A 17,675-nucleotide genomic window follows, 5' to 3' on the forward strand; every position below is an offset into this window, starting at 1 on the left:
AATTTGTATGATCTCTCAATACATAAAACCTCCCTATATGTTATTTAATTTAATTAATCATGCACTTAACAATACTAGAATAGTATTTACCCATAAAGTGCCTGGCATGTAGTAAATTTGACTAATATTTTGATGGATGGAAATATAGAGTCAAAGTTGAATATTTTGAGGCACTTGGGGGGTGGGGACGCTAATCGGGTCGCTAAACGAGTATATAAAGAGGCCACAAGGCCAACCATTCCTCTTACTTGAGGAGATCTACTCCCATTTCCTCTTCTCCCTAATAATCCTCTGATCATATATTTCCCCCTTTTTTCTTTTATATTCTTGGAAATAAAAAAGAAGTTGGGGGGAAGCCAACATGGGAAATGACAAAGGCATTAGTCTTGAAGAAATCAAGAATGAAACAGTTGATCTGGTACAATTTTTTTTTTCTTTTTCTTTTTTTAGATTCTTGAACGAAATATTGAAGTGGGATACTGGGATTTATGGCTTTTCTTTGATTTGATTGGATTCTGCGGTGAAAACCAAATATTTCTCGAGTAATTTTGTGCTTATCATGAGTTTTTTTTTTTCCCAACTTTTTGCTGTTTATGGTGTGTTGTTCAAAATCGCGTTTCCCGAGATTCAGTTTGTTTGCATTTCGGGAATTGACTTTTAGCGGTAACCGAAAAGGTTACTTTTCATGTTATTAGCTAACTTTTGCGAGAATTAGATGCTTTGCTTACAGCTTTCACATGTTCGTTTCTCTCTTTTTTTATTTTATTTCTGGTATATATACAAAGAACTGCCAACTTGTACACGAATATGGGACCATTGTACTTATATATTTTACACAAAAAAACAATACAAAACTGTTTCACGAATCAACGTTATGTTTCACCAATCAACTTTGCGAGACAGTCGATCTGTCCATGAAAAAAGATTGTTTCTTTTTCAATCATTACTGTTCTGTATGAACGTGAGTTTTGATTGCTCATCAATAAGTTTGACTTTTTTTTTTTGCGTGTCATTTAATTAATTTGAAGGCTAATTATAAGTCTAACGTCTGATTTAGCCTATCGGAAAACAAAATTGAATGCTTTGAATTTAAACGTAGCAGAAGAAAATTTAATTTAGGAGAAGATATTGTGATTTGACCAGTAAGTAAGATGTATCCATCCATATAAATCTCATCCCTAAATTTTGAACTTGTATTAATTATATTTTATCGAATGATATATATATATATATATATATATATATATATATATATATATATATATATTGATATGTGCCTTCAATCTTCATTTTATTTTACAAACACTAGCATCACGCGATGTGTGCATGTATATAAATTTTATTATTTTAATTGATTTTCATATTATTTTTATAAGTCAAATTATGTATTAGATATTCAAATGTTTAAAAGTGATAACTATCTAATTTAAAAATTTTAAAAAACAAACAAAGATAGCGAATGTCATTTTGGTAAATAAGATATAATCTTATGGTTAAGAAAAGAGGAGATAATATAAAAATGACTAATTTGTTTAATAATTTTGATTTTATTTAGAATTAAATTAGGATATAATCGTAATTTCATCCATCAATTAATTGAAATTTAGTTAATTAAATTTCTCTAGATAAAATAATCAGTTAAAAATATAGAAACTATGTGTGAATTGAGGATCTTCGGGGTTGGAAAAATAGTGTGTTTTGCCCCATAAATTTAGGTGATCTCAATCACTGTATTTTAAATTGGAAATGGAGTAATTTTCAAGAAAATGCACACTAAAGGGAATTTGGACTCTAGCCATCTTAATGTCAGTCAACTTGATTTAGTTTTTGAAAATTTTATCATTTTTTTAACCTTGTGGAGATATAATTGAGTGATGGCCACAACTGTACAAAAATTATCTGCTCGTAACATTATCATAATCCTAAATAATAATAAAATAAAATAAAATTCGACCAAACAAGTGATTTTTGGGGATTTGTTTGGCTACTTTTTAATGGTAGTCGGCCTTGTTTCTTTTTTGATATTTGTGTTACCAAATTTTCTCAACGGTTCACCTGTTTTATCATGTGACTGTGTGCCACTGACATAGCTTTTATTGTCTTTATATATATATATATATATATATATATATATATATATATAAAAGATTAATTTGTATAAAAATATGTTTTCGACTATATAATTATGTTAAACCATTTTATTTAATCAAATTCTACATTTATTTATTTTTTTATAAAAATAAAAAAGACTATGAGGAAAGGTAGTTTTGATGTAAATTTGGGGATAATAACGTATGAGAGTCTCTGTTTTGCTAAGCTTAAGAATTTCTGCAATTTTTCGAAAGTGCCCTTTTTTTAAATAATAAAATAAAATAATAATGATTAAAAAAAAGAAATATATTGCGAACCACCCACTAGTTAGAAGTCAACTTTTGTATTGTCCACTCAATTTTTCTTTTTCTACTTGTTTCGTTGGATCCATCATGTGAACGAACCAGTGTATCATGTGTAAGTGTTTTAAGTAGACTACCCGTGCTTAAACGACAAAAAAATATATGTAATTTTTAAAAAATTCATCATAAAAGGACATTTTGCATGTTACTTTCTTCTCTCATGCAAATAAGTTTGTTTCTGGCTAACAAAAAAATGTTTGTTTCTTTATCGAAAAAGAAAATAAAACTTATATATTTGAGTCGAAAAGGGTATTTAGAGTCATCACACATTTTACTTTTTTGGTCTCATGTAAAAAGTTTGTTTTGTTTATCAGAAAACCTATATATTTAAGACAGAACAAGTAATTAGAGTGACTGGAGAAAGTGTTTGATGGGATAAAAAGATTTAGCATGTATTTAGGGGACAGATTAAAATGACTTAGATATAAATTATGCATAAATTTTGTAAGAATAATTTTGTTTGGAGAGCCTAAATTTTAGACATCGGAACATATTTGACTGTTAATCCTATTTTTGATTGTGAAAAGTATTAGTTATTACAATTTTGCTGGGGTTGACTTTACCAACTACCTAACGATGTGATGGAATAGGACATAAAGAAAGACTAATCATGATGTTAATAATGTCAACTCCTACTTTGGATTTTTGACTTGGTATTGGTCCTAGCAAATTTGTGAGTGTTTTCTTTTAGTGGGATTGAAAATTTTATACCTTTTTTTTTAAGACAAAATTGAGACCATATATGGTGTAAAATAAAAGTTATATTCCCAGATAAAAAACTTTGTAAGAATGACTGTTGTTAACATTGTTTTGATTTGTTTTTGTGACCCAAAGAAAATATCTATCTGGATGAATATATAATTAATCATATGTTTGTGATTTTGGTTTAAATAATAATAGGAAAAAGTCCCCATCGAGGAAGTGTTTGAGCAGTTGAAGTGCAGCCGTGAAGGGTTGAGTTCCGATGAGGGAAACACAAGAATTCAAATTTTTGGTCCCAACAAGTTGGAGGAGAAAAAGGTAATGAAACTGCTTTCCATAACTAATTTCTTTGTTACAATGCATGCATGGTTGTTATTGGCTATATAATTTTTTTTTTAATGATCAGCTTCTTGCTTGATTCTCCCTTGGATTGCAATGTATTTGATTATATCTGTGTGAAATGTGATTCAGGAAAGTAAAATTCTCAAGTTCCTTGGTTTTATGTGGAATCCACTATCATGGGTCATGGAAGCTGCAGCAATCATGGCCATTGCGCTAGCTAATGGAGGTGGCAAGCCCCCAGATTGGCAAGATTTTGTTGGTATCGTTTGCTTGCTCGTTATCAACTCCACTATAAGTTTCATCGAAGAAAACAACGCTGGAAATGCAGCTGCTGCTCTTATGGCTGGTCTTGCTCCTAAAACCAAGGTATACGAATCGATTTAAACAGGAATTTTAATCATTTGATGATATATATTGTTTCTCATATTAGATGATGATCTCTTGATCACACAGGTACTTAGAGATGGTCGATGGAGTGAGCAGGAAGCAGCCATTCTAGTTCCCGGAGATATCATAAGCATCAAGCTCGGAGACATCGTTCCAGCTGATGCTCGTCTTCTTGAAGGCGATCCGTTAAAGATTGACCAATCTGCCCTCACCGGAGAATCCCTTCCCGTTACCAAGAATCCCTACGACGAGGTTTTCTCAGGTTCAACTTGCAAACAAGGTGAACTCGAGGCCATAGTCATTGCCACCGGGGTCCATACTTTCTTTGGGAAAGCAGCACATCTTGTGGACAGCACCAATCAAGTGGGACACTTCCAGAAAGTGCTCACCGCCATTGGTAACTTCTGTATTTGTTCGATTGCCATTGGTATGTTGGCTGAGATAATCGTCATGTATCCGATTCAGCACAGGCCATATAGGCAGGGAATCGACAATCTCCTTGTTCTTTTGATCGGAGGTATTCCAATTGCTATGCCCACCGTCTTGTCTGTCACAATGGCTATCGGATCCCACAGATTATCTCAGCAGGGTGCCATCACGAAAAGAATGACAGCAATTGAGGAAATGGCCGGCATGGATGTCTTGTGCAGTGACAAGACTGGAACTTTAACTCTTAACAAGCTTTCCGTTGATAAAAGCTTGATCGAGGTCTTTGCGAAGGGCGTGGATCCAGATCACGTCTTGCTTCTTGCCGCAAGGGCATCAAGAACTGAAAATCAAGATGCTATTGATGCTGCCATTGTTGGTACACTAGCTGATCCAAAGGAGGTATTGTATTACTACTTTTCTTGCCCTATATTTTTAGATAGATTTAGAAAGGAGTGTGTTTAGACGAAATGTAATTGATTTTTCAGGCAAGAGCTGGTATTCGTGAAGTGCACTTTTTCCCGTTTAACCCCGTGGACAAGAGAACAGCATTAACTTACGTAGATTCAGACGGAAACTGGCATCGAGCAAGCAAGGGAGCCCCTGAACAGGTGCTTCTGATTTCCATTTTGTTGGTCTGCTGCTTCATGAGTATTGTACATAAATAGTTTCCTTAAACATGGAATATTTATTCAAATATATCCTCTTTCCTTGAATCAGATCCTAACTCTCTGCAACTGCAAGGAAGACTTGAAGAAAAAAGTTCATAGTGTCATCGATAAATTTGCAGAGCGTGGGCTTCGTTCACTGGCAGTTGGTCGACAGGTTTGTTAACACTTCCTTATAGCACACTTGTTTCTCATCATGCACACTTCTTCTTCTTTTCATCTTGTACCGTTATTCTATTAGAGACAAGGATTTTTTAGACAGATGTTTAATGTTTCTCAGGAAGTTCCAGAGAAATCAAAGGACAGCCCAGGAGGTCCATGGCAATTTGTTGGGCTCTTGTCCCTTTTTGATCCTCCAAGACACGACAGTGCGGAAACTATCCGCAGGGCCTTAAATCTTGGTGTAAACGTCAAAATGATTACTGGTAAATGAACTTTCCTGGATATGAAGTCCCAGAAACAAGATACATTTCTTCTGAACCAACCTCATATTCATTTCTTTTTTCTTGAAAATTAGGTGATCAGCTTGCCATTGCTAAGGAGACGGGGCGTAGGCTTGGGATGGGAGTAAATATGTACCCTTCTGCTTCTTTACTCGGCCAACACAAGGATGAGTCCATATCTGGCCTGCCCGTTGAAGAATTAATCGAGAAGGCCGATGGTTTTGCTGGGGTCTTTCCAGGTCCGGTTTTTCATCTCTATCTCTCAGTTTTTCCCCTCTTTGTTTCCTAAATTAACAAATAGAAGTTTCCTTACTTTTTTTTCCCTTTCCATACAGAGCACAAATATGAAATTGTGAAGAAATTGCAAGAGAGGAAACACCTTGTTGGAATGACCGGAGATGGTGTGAACGACGCCCCGGCTCTAAAGAAGGCAGATATCGGTATTGCTGTTGCTGATTGTACCGATGCTGCAAGAGGTGCTTCTGATATTGTGTTGACCGAGCCAGGGCTTAGTGTTATCATTAGTGCAGTTTTGACAAGTAGAGCTATTTTCCAAAGAATGAAGAATTATACAGTTAGTTATTTCCTCTTCTCTTCCATTTCCATAGATAAATTTTGGTCCAAGTGAACTTAAATGCTTTTTCTGATTACATTTTTGCAGATTTACGCAGTCTCCATTACAATCCGTATTGTGGTAAGTTTATGGACTAAAGCGCTGACACTCGGTTTCTGGTTTTGGTAATTTTACTTATATATTGCGAGTTTTGCTTGATTATATCATCCACTTCTTGATTTCAGGTTGGTTTCATGCTTATTGCTTTGATTTGGAAGTTCGATTTCTCTCCCTTCATGGTTTTGATCATCGCCATTCTTAATGATGGTGAGTTACCGGATTGTATGAATGTTTCCTGTTTTGTCATATTCTGGAAAATAAAAACATGGCATCTGATCGGCAAATCTGGTCTACTCAGGTACCATTATGACCATTTCGAAGGATAGAGTGAAGCCATCTCCATTGCCAGATAGCTGGAAGTTGAAGGAGATTTTTGCCACCGGCGTAGTACTCGGAGGTTATCTTGCATTGATGACGGTTATATTCTTCTGGCTGATGCATGAAACTACCTTCTTCCATGTAAGGAAAATGACTGTCTCTTCTTACCATTAGCGAGCTTGATGTTCTGCCTTGGGGCTAAAGATTTATACCCCAGACATTTAGGGAGAATTTCTATCTTTGTCTATTTATCAAATATAAATGTATATAAGCCTGAATGCCTGCCCTTACCAACTTCCTTCTAGCCCTACTGCTGTTTGACGTATGAAAACTCAACCATGGGTTAATGGTCTATGTCCTTTCATTTTTGGCAAATGCAGGACAAATTCGGTGTTAAAGATATTAGAAACAGTGAATATGAAAAGATGGCTGCTCTATACTTGCAAGTGAGTATTGTTAGCCAGGCTCTCATTTTTGTGACTCGGTCACGCAGCTGGTCATATTGTGAACGACCCGGAGCTCTTTTGATGATTGCTTTTCTTATTGCACAACTGGTAATGGTTATATCCCTCTATTGTTCCTCAGAAAATATGTACTCTTTTGTTAGTTATCATGGTCTAAACTCTGTGGTACGGAAACTGATATGTTTGTGTAGGTTGCAACTCTTATTGCGGTGTACGCCAACTGGAGTTTTGCTAGAATTAAAGGATGTGGTTGGGGATGGGCTGGTGTCATCTGGCTTTACAGTGCTGTATTTTACGTGCCACTCGACTTAATGAAATTCGCTATCCGTTATATCTTGAGTGGAAAGGCTTGGCAGAATTTGTATGACAACAAGGTAATGTCATATATGTATTCGACATGTAAATTAAAAAATGCCTTCTTCTCTCCATGTTGGGTAGCATATATGACATAATAGTCGAAGCGTCAAGCTTGAACTGGAGTGGAATTTAAAAATTTTGAATTTACTTTGAAACAGATTGCTTTCACCAACAAGAAAGATTATGGGAAAGGGGAGAGGGAAGCTCAGTGGGCTCTTGCTCAAAGAACTTTACACGGCCTCCAAACGCCAGAAGTTTCAAACATCTTCAACGAGAAGAGCAACTACAGGGAACTTTCTGAAATTGCCGAACAAGCCAAGAGGAGAGCCGAGATTGCAAGGTAACATAACGTTTTCTCCTATGAAGAACACTGAAAATGAAACAGAAGGTAACATGTTTTTCCATGTTTATTACAGGCTTCGTGAGTTGCACACGCTCAAGGGTCATGTTGAGTCAGTCGTAAAACTTAAAGGGCTCGACATTGAGACGATCCAGCAGCACTACACCGTGTGAAGAAGCTGCTGCATAACCAACGTTATGGCTCAGAAGATCAAATTTGCGGTTTAAGTAACACACACGCCCGAAAATAAAAAGAAAAAGAAAAACCTTGCCTCACTCAACAAATTCAAAGAGGTTGTGTTTTTGTGCCATAGTTGTTTCTGATGTATTTATTTTGTTCTCTGATGTGTATCTTAAAGGGCTGGCAGAAGGATTTTCTGTCTGATATTTGACTCCATTGTGAGCACAATGGAATGATCTTGTCACACTTCTTCCATCTCAAATATCTTGTTTTTCTCTCTCGTTTCTTGATCTTGTGCCTTCTCCTTTCTTGTAAAGTGACCACATTCAATGGTTGGTTTAATTTGCTTGTGTTGATTTGATTGAAATAACTGTCTGTCTAGTAAAACTAAAAAGTTGATTTGATTGAAATAACTGTCTGTCTAGTAAAACTAAAAAAATCGAAAAAAGAGCCAACTCTGATAATAACAATAATTGATTCACCCTGGATTTCGACTGTAAACGTGAGTAAAACTAATTGAGACACATATTTGCAGTTTTTGGCCTTGGTCCTAACGTCGCCACGACCCCAATCTTTTGTACAAACCTGTGACAGGACATTGTTCAGACCTACCCGTCTTGTGCAACTACTGAAATAATAATCAGACCATAACTCTGTGACTGATATTTTGAATTATCTAAAAGGGAGGAACACCTTGTTAAAATGAGCAAGTCTTAATCGGTACTGTATTTCAAGCTAAACGATACTGGAACGAAGGGGAACTACCAACTACATAACTTAGCTTCAAACCTCAAGTATCACTATACAATTTTTAGGATCTCATAATAGATTAACCATCAACAATGAGTGATGGTTGTCCACAACATTACCGCGGATATGGATCATAAACCATCCTAGTACGTTACAGTTCAATATGAACTCAACACTCTCTTATTACTGTAAAATTATGTAGTATACTCTGTTCACAGTTGAGTACAAAAAAGCATACACTATAATGATCTTTCCACAATTTCAAATCTTCCTAGTATTCATCATCATCATCATAGTCTTTGGATCGGAAAAATCGCCTAAGAACGGCAGAAACTGCACTAAGAACAATAAACAAAACAAAGAGATCGAATCCGCCTCCAACGCCAACAGCCACACTTGGACCTGGGGCGAAAAATGAAAAAGGAGACCAGCCCCAGCCTCCGTAAAAAGGAACACCAAGCCCGTAGCCGTATCCTCCTACTAGAGGAGGAGCAACTGGTGGGTTGATAAACACATTGGTCCTGCAAAGACAAGTAGCATTCAGCTTGTATGGAAAAGGGAAAACTTGTGCAAGAATCCAACTTTCAGCCCACACATCAAAATTCTTGAAAAACATTTGGTCCTTCCTACAATCTTGGTGATAAAGAAAACAAATTTCACAGAGGTGCAACAGAGCTTGAATTTAGGAAGTCCGATAGAGCTCGGTTAGCGATATCTGAGTTTAATATTGAGCTAGAACCCATATTACCACACTATCTCCTGAGTTCATAAGCTTGCTTAATCTTCAAACACATGTAAAAACAATGAATATATCACATTTAGCGTTAAATTATTTGTTAACGCTTCTTAAGAAGTTCATTTTCACGACAGAATATTCAACAGTCAACTGACAAAATGTTCTGAACTTCACTTGGCGGCATCATATGAGTTAGAATCCCATAAAAGTAACTACCTCGAATTGTTGATTCTTGGGCCAGCAGAGCGTGGCGGAGGCGCAGACTTGAAAGCCGAGCCACCAATCCGACCACCAGTCTTGGCGGCGGTCGCCGGGTCAACCGATCCGAGCGTCAAAACACCAGCTGCCATAGCAACAAGCGCCAATTTCGCCAAGTGATTTTCACTTCTGCTGTCAAACACCAGCTCTAAACAATCAAGAATCTTGCTACCAAGTGACAAGCCATGAAAACGGGACAAGGAAACACAAGCAACTAGAGAAAAGAGTGAATTAGTTACCTTGAAGAATCATTATTTTCATCTGGGCTACACCTGCAGGATACACAAAAAGGCTTTACATTGGGGAAAAGGGATTTTCTTGTGGGTGTGAAAGTAGTTGCGGGAGAGCTGGGGAAGAAGCTACTCTCGAGCAAAGTGAGTGGCATGATTTCAGTGAATTGCTTCAAATTTGGCTGTCCGTCCAATCCAGGCCAAGGCCAGGGGGTTCAACTTCAAGATTGAGATATTTTTGGTTAATAATAAATGTTTCTTGAGAGACGATTTAATTGGTGGTTGTGAAAGGTGGCACGTGTAGACATCGTACTGGATCATTGGGATTTTGGTTTTTCTTGGGAGAGTGGATAATTGAGAAATTTGGCTGTAAACAAATAAATTTTAGGAGAGTGTTATTTACGAAAGCTTTGATGCTACCTTATCCAATGGAGAAAATTCGACCCTACACCATGAGTAACGCGGAGGAGTGTGGGGCTCATTGATTTGAGTCAATTATGGAAGGTCACTTTGCTTATGGGTATGTACAAAACCGTTGTTTATATTTCAAAAAATAGAAGTGTCAAAACGGGTCAGCGGGGCGGGTCGATCTACAACCGTCGCAACCCACCAAAAGGCGGGGCAGTGCGGGCCGGTCCACTTTTTAGGCGGATTGGAAAAACACCAACTCAATCCAACCCACCTATTTTAGGTGACGGGACGGGCCAACCCAACGGGCTTACGTGTAATTTGGCGGGTCAACCCGCAACCCACCACAACCCATCATTAGTTGGGCGGGGCGGCCCAATTTTAGGCGGGTTGAAAAATCATCAACCCAACCCACCTGTTTTATATTGCGGAACGGGCCAATTTGACGGACCTAACTCATTTTGACAACTCTACCAAAAAATATTAATAACATTTTATCTTATCTAATTAATTAAATATTATACAAAATTTTATTATGTTTGAGATAAAATACTAAATATCTTAATAGTTTTGATTAAAATTAAGATTTTTTTGACAGATTAAAATTAAGATATAAAGGTATTATTTAAACCTATTTATATTATAAAGCCGCAATCAAAAACAATTGTTTGATGATGATGATTAACTCCTACAAATGGCGCAAAAATCATCTCATATTTGTTGGTGTTGTACATTGTGTCAAACACAACTACATCACCAAACACATTGTATGCACACCTTGATACAGGATCCACCCCAAAACATCTATGAAATCTGTTATCTGAATCAGTCTCAAAATCAAAGAAAAAGATGAGTTCCTCTCTTTCTCCGATGAAAAAAACTCAGTCAGTGTCTCGGCATCGATGCCCTTTTGTTCATCCCTCAGTTCTTTCTCAGAGTTTTTAATATCTCTTTTCGTGCAACCTACATGCTCTGGCCCTCCATACTCTATCTCCAATAACCGCATTTGTTGACAAGTTGGCACATTGGCTTCTGAAAATTGTTGAGTCAATGCTTTCTTTGCTACTGAAACTGTAAGGCCAGAAAATATTAAATTATTAATTATGGGATGTGAGAATTAAATGACATATTTTGAAAAAATATTTATTTGAGAAGTTATGGAAATTATAGATTTAATTTCCGTGCCGAAAATATTTAATTTGAGAATTTACGGATTTTGATATTTAAATTGCGGGAATTCTTAAATTAAAAGATTAAATATTTGATTTGAATATTTATGGAATTTAAGATTAAATTCCAAGGTTCGAGAATGAATATGATTTAATTCGAAGGTGAAACCCGATTAGAGACTGATTTGAAATATCGAAGTTTCAAGGGCTAAAGTGCAAAAGGCCGGGATTAATTGATTTAATCCGAATTTATTTAATTTTAATCCGAGTATATTAATTTGGGAATATTTAGAGTTTCTATTTAAATTCTAATATTCTTAAATTATTTAGAATTGAAATTGAATTAAAAAGAGGGTCGATGACTAAATTGCAATTTTGGAAGTTTCAGGGACTAATGCAATTTTGGTAATACTTATCCGATTTTAATCTATTAATTAGATTGTATGCGTGTATGCTTACTAAGACTTCAGAAAGGAGCTGAAGCAGAAGCCGAGACATTTCCATTTCATTTGAATTTTCAATTTTCAAATCGCCGTAACTTTTGATCCGATCGTTCGATTTCAATTCCGAAAAGTGTTCTGAAATTCTTACGATGAAGGTTTCGATTTGATGTAAGTATTCTTATGATTTATTAAGGTTTCGAAATGATGATGGAACAAAACTCAGAAATGACGTGAAACTTTGTGTTTTGAATTCGGTATCGAATACGGCTCGACGATTTAATGTATGCACTTCTTATGATTTCCAGCATATATTTTGAAATGTATAGCTGTTGAGATGTTGGTTTAGGATGATATGATACTGATATAGTATGGTTAAACTTGTTAGAATTGATTCGATATCGTTTCGGTTACCGATTTTGTATCGTTACACCGTCGGATTGGAATTTGTTAGACTTTTGGCAGGTTACTTTTATCAAGAATGAAGTGAGCTTCGAGATGATATGTTTAGTCTATGTATGCTTCATTTTTAGATTGATAGTGAAGAGTTAAGACTTTGATATCACAAGTTTTGAACCAAGGAAAGATTTGATCATGGTTCTATGTTTCTAAACTTGGAGTGTAATCGAAGTTGAACAATTTTTCATGTGAGTTCGTAACTGATTTTAAATAGCTTGATATGCTATATTTCAGATTTATATTGAAGAGATTCGAACTAAAGAATATAGATTCGAGTTGAGAATGATTTGATGAAGATTTGAAGTTATCCTACCTTGAAGTGTAAAGGATGAATTTGAGCTGAAGTTGGAATATGAGTTTGTGTGATGATGGTTCAGATAGGGAACATCGTCAACTCGAGAATAACAGGTATAATATGACATCGAGATTCAGGACTATGATACTCAAGATCGAGGAATCTTGAGTAGTTCGCTAAATCACATACTGATTATGTTTTGTTCTTGATTTAGAACTTGTTATTGATATTGTTGATCCATCACAGGTAGTGGATCTTTATTTGATTATGATTTGATATAAGATATGAATTGATTCTTTGCCAAGGTCGGATATGACCTTATTTTCTAGTCTGATGAGACGACGATAGATGGATATCCATGTCAAGATCGTATACGAATCTTGATGGCAACGAAGTGATAAGAATCAATTCTTGAGATAGCGCGCTATAGAAATTCGAAGGATATAATTGAGAGATTTTGATTTTATAGTTTGAATCGATATGCTATTGAATTGATTTATATATATATGTTTCTTATACTGAGAATTATTTTCTCACCGGAGTTATCCGGCTGTTGTCTTGTTTTGTATGTGTGCATGACATCCGGTGGGGCAAGATCTTGTCGGAGATGACGTGATAGTTTACGAGAGAAGATTAGCACGTGAGAACTCGGGTTTTAAGCTGAAGAATGGTAGTTGAATAGCATCAAACTTCGTAAAGAACTTTATATTTGAAGTTCGTTTATGATATGTTGAGTAGCTTGTCGATTTGTACTTTATATGCTATTCAGTTGATGTATTAAACATATGATTTGATGCCTGGAACTTGTTACATGTATCTATGCATGTTGTAGTATTGATAACCTATGATTTGACTTGGTTTTGAATGGATTTGAATTGGAAGTTCAAGTTGCGTGGTCACTACGGATCTGTTTGAAATTCAGTTACCAAATTTGTAAAACTCTCATTTTGAAATTCAGTTTCGTGGTCACTACGGATCTGTTTTATTGAAATATTTTTCTCATTCTCAACATGTTTGACAAAAGTTTTAAAATAATCAAAGGCATCAATTTTGTGGGCTAAAAACAATGTCCATGTGAAACGTGGAAAATCATCAACAATGACAAAAGCATAAAGCTTTCCTCCTAGGCTAGCATTCCTCGAGGGACCACATAGATCTAGGTGGAGAAGTTCAAGGGGCATAGAAGTAGATACAAAGTTTTTGCTTTTAAAAGATTCCTTTGTATGTTTGCCAAGTTGACACGCATCACAAACAGAATTCAGTTTTAAATTAAATTTTTGCATACCAACAACTAAATCAAGTTTCAAAAGTTTTTCAATGGTACTAGGACCAACATGACCTAGTCGCCTATGCCAAAGAATGTTGTCATCAACATTCAAAGATTCAAGGCTTTTGATATTTGATAAAGATAAATTATTTAAAGAAACCTTGTATACATTTTCACTTCTATATCCTTTGAAATTTATGGATTTGTTAGTCGTGAGTGATATTGTGCAGTGTTGGGGAGTGAATTTGATTTCATAACCTCTATCGCACAATTGACTTATGCTTAGTAAGTTATGCTTAAGTCCTTTTACTAGGAGTACATCATCAATCAAGCATGATTTAGAAATACCTATCGAGTCGATTCCTTCAATAGCTCCTTTGTTGTTGTCTCCAAAGGTGACAGTTCCCTTCTCTTTTGGTTTGACCGATTGGAGTAGCTCCTTGTTTCCCGTTATATGTCTAGAAAATCCACTGTCTAGATACCATATGCTAGGGAGAATAATTTTCATATTTTCCTGCAAGAATTGATTTTGGTACCTTTTAGTTCTTTTGGGTCCACAGTGTTAGAAAAGAGAGATACAAAATGGACTTCTTAGAGTTCTGTCTATCATAGCGACATCATCGACATTTTCCAAGAGTGCTCCCAGTAGTAGGTAGGGCTATGGCCTCTTTAAAAACCTATTTTCTTGGACAGAGCAGCGTTCATCAGGAAGACCAGTTGCAAGTCAAGGCAGTTTAAACCGGTCTATGATGAACTCCCTTAGATCATGTTCTTATAATGTCGACTGATGAATTGTTAAGTACTCTTAGGCCTCCATTTCATATAGCTCTTTTGATCATATTGATATTTTAAAGATATACATTTATGTCTAGCATGACCTATTTTACAGCAGTAAGAGCATGTAGGGGGTGATCTCATTTTAGCTTTAGCAATAAGGCTAGCAAAGTCTATAGATTTCTTACCATACCCTATTCCACCTTTATCAAAGCTACATTTCTGCATGTTTAGTAAATTATTCAATTTATTACTACTAACATTGAATTTATCAAATGATTTTTCTAAGTGAGCTATGTCATCCTTTAATCTTAGGTTTTCATGCTCCTTAGATTCTAATTCATTTTTGAGGTTCCTTTTTTTTTTCTTTCTATGTGATTTATCCATATCAAACATATGTTTACATGCATGTAATAATTCATCATAGGAAGGTACCTCGTCATCGTCGTCGGAGACGATGTCATCACTCCTAGCAGTGGGGCAGATGTTAGCTTCCTCCTCGTCATCATCGCTGTCGCTCCAAGTCGCTACTAGGGCTTTCTTCTTACCTTTGTCAACCTTCTTCTTGAGGGGGCACTCATTTGCAAAGTGGCCTTGTTGTTGACAGTTGTAGCATGTTACTTCCTTGTCCGTCTTTTTGACCTTCTTGAAGTTGTTTCCTCGCATAAATCTATTGAACATTCTTGCGAAGAGTGTCATATCATCATCATCTTCTTCTTCCTTTTCTTGGCTGGATAAGGAAATCCCCTTTGCCTTGATCTTATCATCTTCGTTATTCATTCCCTTCCTTGTATATAATTCCAATTCATGGGTTTTTAGGGTCCCATGAAGTTGATCAAGATCATAGGAAGCGGTGTCGCCTTTGTTGGATTCAATGATGGTCGTTCTCTTGGCATCCCACTCCTTGGGTAAGGCGCGTAGAGCTCTCCTCCATACTTGCTTGGTTGGATATTTTTCTCCAAGTTGGGCTAGCTCATTGATGATTTGAGAGAGCCTCCGGAACATTGAATCTATATCTTCATTGGATTCCATCTCGAAGGTCTCATATTTGAGTTGTAATAGATCGATCTTTGTCTCCTTGACTTGGTTAGTTCCCTCGTTGCATATCTCCAATTTGGCCCAAATATTTTTTATGGAGAATCACATCGAGATCCGGTTGTACTCATTCATATCTAGGGAACAATGTAAAATATTCATAGCTTTAGCATTTTGAGAAATTAATTTCATATCCTCCTTTGAAAAGTCATCCATTCCCTTTGGAATGTTAACCCCTTCAACCTCTTTCATAGGTATATAGGGACCTTTCACAGTTACTTTCCAAAGGTCATAATCTACGGATTGGATATATAGGGACATTCGATTTTTCCAATAGCCGTAGTTTATGCCGTTGAAAAGAGGAGGACGATTGGTTGATTGCCCTTGAGCATAATCGCTCGCTAGATTTTCCATAGAGCCTTTTTTGAAAATATTTTATAAAAAGGTGGCTCTGATACCACTTGTTAGAACCTAATGGGGGTATTTAGGTTCTATTGGCAACTTTAGCAATTTAAAACGATTATGCAAATACGCAAGCGAAAGACTTAAAACAATCAATAATAAATGCGGTAAATAAATGCGTAATGTAAATAAAGCAGTAAAAGAGATAAGATATGTTTATGGAAGTTTGACGATAAATCTTCTACGTCTCCCCTTCTTGGTTAAGATCGATTAACCAAGGATCCACTAGCACTTCGAACGTCTTGGCCTTGATGAATCGAAGGATAGCCTTACAGCTCAACACGATCACCGCGTCGATACAACTCGATACACTTGGAATTAAGGGCTCCAAGGTTAGCCACAACACCCGCACAATACACTCGACTTCACACACGAGTGTTTACAACAATCGAACAACCAACTCACAAATGATCTTATACAAACAACCCTCGATTTTGAATATATCGCACAAATATCACTTGAACACTTGATGGAGAGGATATTGCTTGTAAAGAAGAGAGGAGATGAATTGGTGTGCTTCAAATGGCTTGGAATGGCCTCTATTTATAGTTGTAACTTAGGCATCGATCGGAAATTCCGATCCCCCATCGGAGCTTCCGATCGGCACATTAAATGTGTTTTCGGTCAAAAGTCTTCCGGACATGATCATCAGGCCGCCGTTGTAGATCGGAATTTTCGATCCATGATCGATGCTTCCGATCTCCTCAACTTCGTTGCTTCCGTTCTCCTTCCGATCAATTAAAATATGCCTAGTAAATAGATCGGAGCTTCCGATTGTCCCTTAGCTTCCGAAGGTGCGTCTGATCCTGATCGAAGGTTCCGATCGCCCATCGGAGCTTCCGATCCCGTAGCAGTATAATTCTTCAAAATTTGTTTATGAACTTGAATACAACTTTTTTTCAATATGATCTTTGATAGATTGAGCATCAATTCAACTTGAAAATTTTAACTCTGTAGTATGCTCACTGTAAATATTAGTAACGTTTTTAACCTAGTTTTGTTAATCATCAAAACATAGAGAAATGAGACTTGTTAATATATTAAAACATTAATCTCACAATTCGAGATTCATATGCGTTTAAGGCGTAACAGTTATATATATATAATATAAAATAATTTAATATAATAATAATGTTGTTTCGTTTTATCATTTTCTTATAATTTTAAAAAATTAAACTAAATCATATATTATTGAGTAATTTTAAAAATATTATAACATTAAATATTGTTAAAAAAATTCAAAGAATAGATTTATATAAATTAAATATAAAATAGTTTTTATTTAAGTTAAACATTTATCATAAAATTTTAAAATTATTTTCGTATATATATATATATATATATATATATAATAGTTACATCATGTTCATATTATTATACTTTTTTTTGTAATTTTGACAATAAAAAGATCTTATAAACTCAAACATATCAACATCTTTAAGTTGTTTAAAATAAGTTCATCCAAACACTTTAACAACTTATTTTTAAAATAAGACCTAACAACTTATAAGCTCTTAAAACATCTTATAAGCTACTACAACTTATAAGTTGTTGATACCCATGGGAGGAAATCACCTCATCTCATAGATGACCTTAAGATAACAGATCGATTCCTAACTAGCCAGAACCATCTGGGGTC

General features: G+C 35.7%; 2 protein-coding genes across 3 annotated transcripts; one reads left to right on the forward strand and one right to left on the reverse strand.

Annotated features, from left to right (window-relative positions):
* The first annotated feature begins 235 nt into the window (after positions 1 to 235).
* On the forward strand, positions 236 to 8,033 carry LOC140887399 (plasma membrane ATPase 4). Its single transcript, XM_073294628.1, has 16 exons — positions 236 to 418; positions 3,354 to 3,473; positions 3,627 to 3,863; positions 3,951 to 4,712; positions 4,799 to 4,921; positions 5,031 to 5,135; positions 5,259 to 5,403; positions 5,496 to 5,660; positions 5,757 to 5,995; positions 6,083 to 6,115; positions 6,220 to 6,301; positions 6,393 to 6,553; positions 6,793 to 6,966; positions 7,068 to 7,250; positions 7,392 to 7,573; positions 7,650 to 8,033. Exons 1-16 carry the CDS (start codon positions 362 to 364, stop codon positions 7,744 to 7,746), a joined length of 2,865 nt encoding a protein of 954 aa, XP_073150729.1. The 5' UTR covers positions 236 to 361; the 3' UTR covers positions 7,747 to 8,033.
* Positions 8,034 to 8,558: 525 nt separating this feature from the next.
* On the reverse strand, positions 8,559 to 9,953 carry LOC140892889 (uncharacterized). 2 transcript variants are annotated; one of them, XM_073301925.1, is made up of 3 exons: positions 9,737 to 9,953; positions 9,456 to 9,626; positions 8,559 to 9,024 (listed from the first exon to the last, which is right to left on the reverse strand). In XM_073301925.1, exons 1-3 carry the CDS (start codon positions 9,880 to 9,882, stop codon positions 8,775 to 8,777), a joined length of 567 nt encoding a protein of 188 aa, XP_073158026.1. In that variant the 5' UTR covers positions 9,883 to 9,953; the 3' UTR covers positions 8,559 to 8,774. The 2 variants fall into 2 exon arrangements, with proteins under 2 accessions (XP_073158026.1, XP_073158024.1); XM_073301923.1 differs by having other exon boundaries at positions 8,565 to 9,024; positions 9,456 to 9,629; positions 9,737 to 9,952.
* Between the last annotated feature and the right edge of the window lie 7,722 nt (positions 9,954 to 17,675).

Source organism: Henckelia pumila, chromosome 3 (assembly GCF_033568475.1).
Source record: "Henckelia pumila isolate YLH828 chromosome 3, ASM3356847v2, whole genome shotgun sequence".
In the NCBI taxonomy this organism is placed as follows: domain Eukaryota; kingdom Viridiplantae; phylum Streptophyta; class Magnoliopsida; order Lamiales; family Gesneriaceae; genus Henckelia; species Henckelia pumila.

Bases quoted from the DNA above. Each gene is read 5' to 3' on its own strand.
- LOC140887399 (XM_073294628.1), top strand. From the start codon at position 362: ATGGGAAATGACAAAGGCATTAGTCTTGAAGAAATCAAGAATGAAACA. The intron at 3,864-3,950 runs GTATACGAATCG...TTGATCACACAG, and splicing joins GTCTTGCTCCTAAAACCAAG to GTACTTAGAGATGGTCGATG. The intron at 6,967-7,067 runs GTAATGGTTATA...ATGTTTGTGTAG, and splicing joins CTTTTCTTATTGCACAACTG to GTTGCAACTCTTATTGCGGT.
- LOC140892889 (XM_073301923.1), bottom strand. From the start codon at position 9,882: ATGCCACTCACTTTGCTCGAGAGTAGCTTCTTCCCCAGCTCTCCCGCA. The intron at 9,630-9,736 runs GTAACTAATTCA...GGTGTTTGACAG, and splicing joins GAAAATAATGATTCTTCAAG to CAGAAGTGAAAATCACTTGG. The intron at 9,025-9,455 runs GTAGTTACTTTT...TTGTCTTTGCAG, and splicing joins CCAAGAATCAACAATTCGAG to GACCAATGTGTTTATCAACC.